The sequence below is a fragment of the Ursus maritimus genome, unplaced genomic scaffold (assembly GCF_017311325.1).
Source record: "Ursus maritimus isolate PB19 unplaced genomic scaffold, ASM1731132v1 scaffold_8, whole genome shotgun sequence".
In the NCBI taxonomy this organism is placed as follows: Eukaryota; Metazoa; Chordata; class Mammalia; order Carnivora; family Ursidae; genus Ursus; species Ursus maritimus.
In genome coordinates this window covers 22711405-22714615 of record NW_024426996.1, presented here as the reverse complement: position 1 = coordinate 22714615, position 3211 = coordinate 22711405, and the positions used below count along the sequence as shown (strand labels likewise).

Below are 3211 nucleotides of genomic sequence, written 5' to 3'. Positions count from 1 at the left end.
GGAGGGAAGAAGGGAAGAAAAAGAGAAAAAGGAGAAAGCAGGAACTATCTGATTTCGAACCTGGTGCTCTCCACTCTCAGCCAAGATTTATTCTCCAAACGAATAGAAGCCAGAGAGCTACTAGCCAGAGAGATTTTGTTTGAGCTTCATCAAACCCTTGAATTGCCTCCCTTTTTCTTAGACATATGTTCCCTCTGTAGCGAAGGCCTGGGGTAACTGCTTCGGAAAACAGCATGGCTCACTGTGCCCAGATCTGTGCTGGCGAGGGAAGAGGAAGAATCCCTCCTGGGTTTTAAGCACCTGCCTCTGTCCTGTGCCTAGGTTTCACTGGCCCAAAGACTTGAGCTGTCAGAAAGCTTGGATGACCCCTGCGGTCTGGGATGTGCTGACATAAAGTCCAGGCAGGTAAACACCAGGTAGGCCATCTCACACGATCTCTTTCTTACCAACTCCTCAGCAATTTTTCTACTGCCCCTGAATTTTCTCACTGAACAACTCAAGGATCAGGGTGTGGTGGCTGCATGTTCGAAAGAAGGGATCACCTCAGTCACTGTACTCTTCTCTTTCCCTTGGATTAGGGAATTTCTCATACTGGTTGGCCAATTTCCATTTGCTGTGCTGATTTTTGAGGAGTGCAGCAAAGGAAGTCTTCCGGGTGATATTTCTAGATAATTCCCGGCTCTTGGCTTTCCTGGTGGGGGAAGAGCTTCGGACTAAAGGGTACACAGGGAAAATGGGCCTGCCCCGCGGGGCTTCCAGTAGCTGCCATATCTCCCCAGAGGTATTACTGGTCAGATACTGCCATGGCTTCTTCCCACTGCTGTCCCGGACATTCACTCGAGAAGCCAACCTTTGCACTAGCAGTTTGATGACTCCCTGGTGGCCATGAATGGCTGCAAGGTGCAGAGGGGTATATCCACAACTGGACTTCACATTTACATCAAGAGCAATCCCTGCTTTCTGTGTGCTGGAGACAAAGTCCTGAAGGGCCCTGAGGTCACCATGTTTGGCTATCCAGTGCAAGGCAGTGTACCCAGTCAAGAAGTCCTTGTGCAGAGCCAACTGGGGGTCCTCCCAAAACAAAGTCAACACCTGAATCCAAGAGCCACTGGCAAGCTTCACAATCCATTCATGCTCCCTAGCATCCAGGGGGACCGCAGATGACTTGTGCTCAGAAGGTCTGTGTGGGACCAAGGCTGCAGACTCCTCCCCAGCCCGGGCCCAGGAGGTGTGCGGCCCACCCCGCTCAGCAACAGAAGCCTTAATGTCTGCAGGTCTTGGTATCAAAGCAGCATCCACTCTTGGGCTGGAGGCTGCTCCTGCCTTGGAGGGTTTCCTGGACCGTGGTGGGCGACGAGTCCTTTTCAGCAAGTCCTGCTCAAGATACTCCTCATCAGAAGAAGACAATTTGACTCTACCTGCCTGAGAGCTCCTCCTCAGGGATCTCCTTAACTTGGGAGCTGGACAGGGCAAAGACTCCTGTGGGTGGCCTGCAAGGCCATTAGCCTCTGTTGAGACCTGCTGAGAGGTGTGACCATCCCCTCTGTTCCTGAGGCCCTGAAGGCTCTTGCTGGGGCTGCCCTCCTTTGGAGAAAGGCCTCCAGCTGGATTCCTGAGCTTTCTCCAATCTGGGGTTCCCAGAGCAACCTGAAGCCTCTCTTCAGAACCCCCAGGAGACTCTTTGGGCCCACTGCTGCTCTCCTCACTGCCGTGGCTCTCTTGGTCCACAAAGTCATCCAGATCTTGGAGGGACAGCTGACAACGAATGCTACGAAAGACTGTCAATGGAGGGTTCTCGGGGCAGGATTCCAGAACAACAGGAAGGACAGAATGAGAGGAAAGAGTGGGGTCTGGAGGCTCTGAGTTAGGTTCCCGGACGCAGAAGCTCAGCTCCGAGGGTAGCTGGAGGAAGTTGTCTGGCACCACTGACCAGGCTCTGATGGGGCCTTGGTCCCGGGCCTTGGGTATTTGGGGATGTCTAGCCACCCATTCCCAAGTGCGCTGTTGCTGCTGCTGCAGGGTGGAATAATGCAGGGAGTCCGGGGTCATCAGCTCTGGCCGGTCTCCCGGCGAGATAAGGCGGGACAGGAGAGCAGGCGGGGAAGCCGGGGTCCCAGCAGCCTCTACAGCTGCAGGGGGCGAGCAGGGCGCTGCGGGCACCGGTGCACGCTCAGCGGGCGCGCCTTCCGGCGGCTGCCTGGGAGCCCCGCGGTCATCCTGGGTCGGCGGGGCACGCGCTGGCTTCTCCCCGGCGGTGGCGGGGTCCGGGACTGCACCGAGCACCTGCTCCCCTGGCAGTCCCTCCAGGCTGTTTTGGAGACACTCCCAGCAGCAGCGGCCCTGTGTCTCCGCCGCGGCGCACCTCGCTCCTGCCCTGTGGCCAGAGCCGCCCCTGCGGCCGCCGCCTCCCCGGGCTGCCTCCCGGGTGCGGCTGGCTGCGAGTCCATTGCAACCTGAGTGCGCCGCCCGGGCTGCGGCACCTGCAGGCTCCTCCTCTGGCTCCTTGTCTCGCCGCCGCCTCCTCGGCGGCTGCGGCGCCTGCTCTGCCCCGCGCGCGTCCTGCGGAGCGCAGGACGCAGCTCCCCCTGCAGGGGCGGCGGCCGCGGGCGGGTCTCGGGGTCGCTGCAGCCCCTCCTCCCCCAAAAGGTCCCTGTACCTCCTCTTGAGCACCACATACTTGGTGCCGTCGGGGTCCTGGCGCACTGCGGCGACCGAGTTGACGAAGCCCTTAAAGAGCTCGCGGCGGCGCTGGTGCTGGCTGGGGGGCGCGTCGGGGTCTCGGAGAAAGCTCTTGAAGTGGCTCAGCAAGGCGGCGTTGGTCACTCTTCCCCCGGCCTGGCACAGAAAATCCAGTAGTGCCTCCTGGCTTAACTCTCGGGCCATCGCTGCCTTGTCGTCTCCTGGCCCCGGGTGTCAGCTTTTCGCTCTCCCTGCCAGCCGAAACCCGGGACTGTCCTGTGTCACCTGCGCCCGGGGCGGCGCCACCCGCCTCCATCGGCCGTGGAGGGCGGCGCTGCTTGCAGCCCCCGAGCGCGCCAAGAGCAGCGCGATTTCCCCGGGAAGTGGCCCCCGGGTTGAGCCCCCGCACCCAGCCGGGGTAGGAGAGGGCGGCTCCCCCGCCGCCCCTGCGCGACGCTGGCCTCTCGCAGCGAGTCCCCGCAGCGAAAGTTCCCGGGATAGGTCGGAGTCGGTTTCACCTGCGTCCTTGCGA

At 60.3% G+C, this 3211-nt stretch overlaps 1 protein-coding gene across 1 annotated transcript; it reads right to left on the bottom strand.

The window, feature by feature from the left end:
• Positions 1-543: 543 nt before the first annotated feature.
• Positions 544-2883, bottom strand: SOWAHB (sosondowah ankyrin repeat domain family member B). The gene has a single exon (XM_008693346.2). It carries the CDS (start codon positions 2881-2883, stop codon positions 544-546), a length of 2340 nt encoding a protein of 779 aa, XP_008691568.2.
• Positions 2884-3211: the final 328 nt, after the last annotated feature.

Coding starts and splice junctions, on each gene's coding strand:
- SOWAHB (XM_008693346.2), bottom strand. CDS start 2,883: ATGGCCCGAGAGTTAAGCCAGGAGGCACTACTGGATTTTCTGTGCCAG.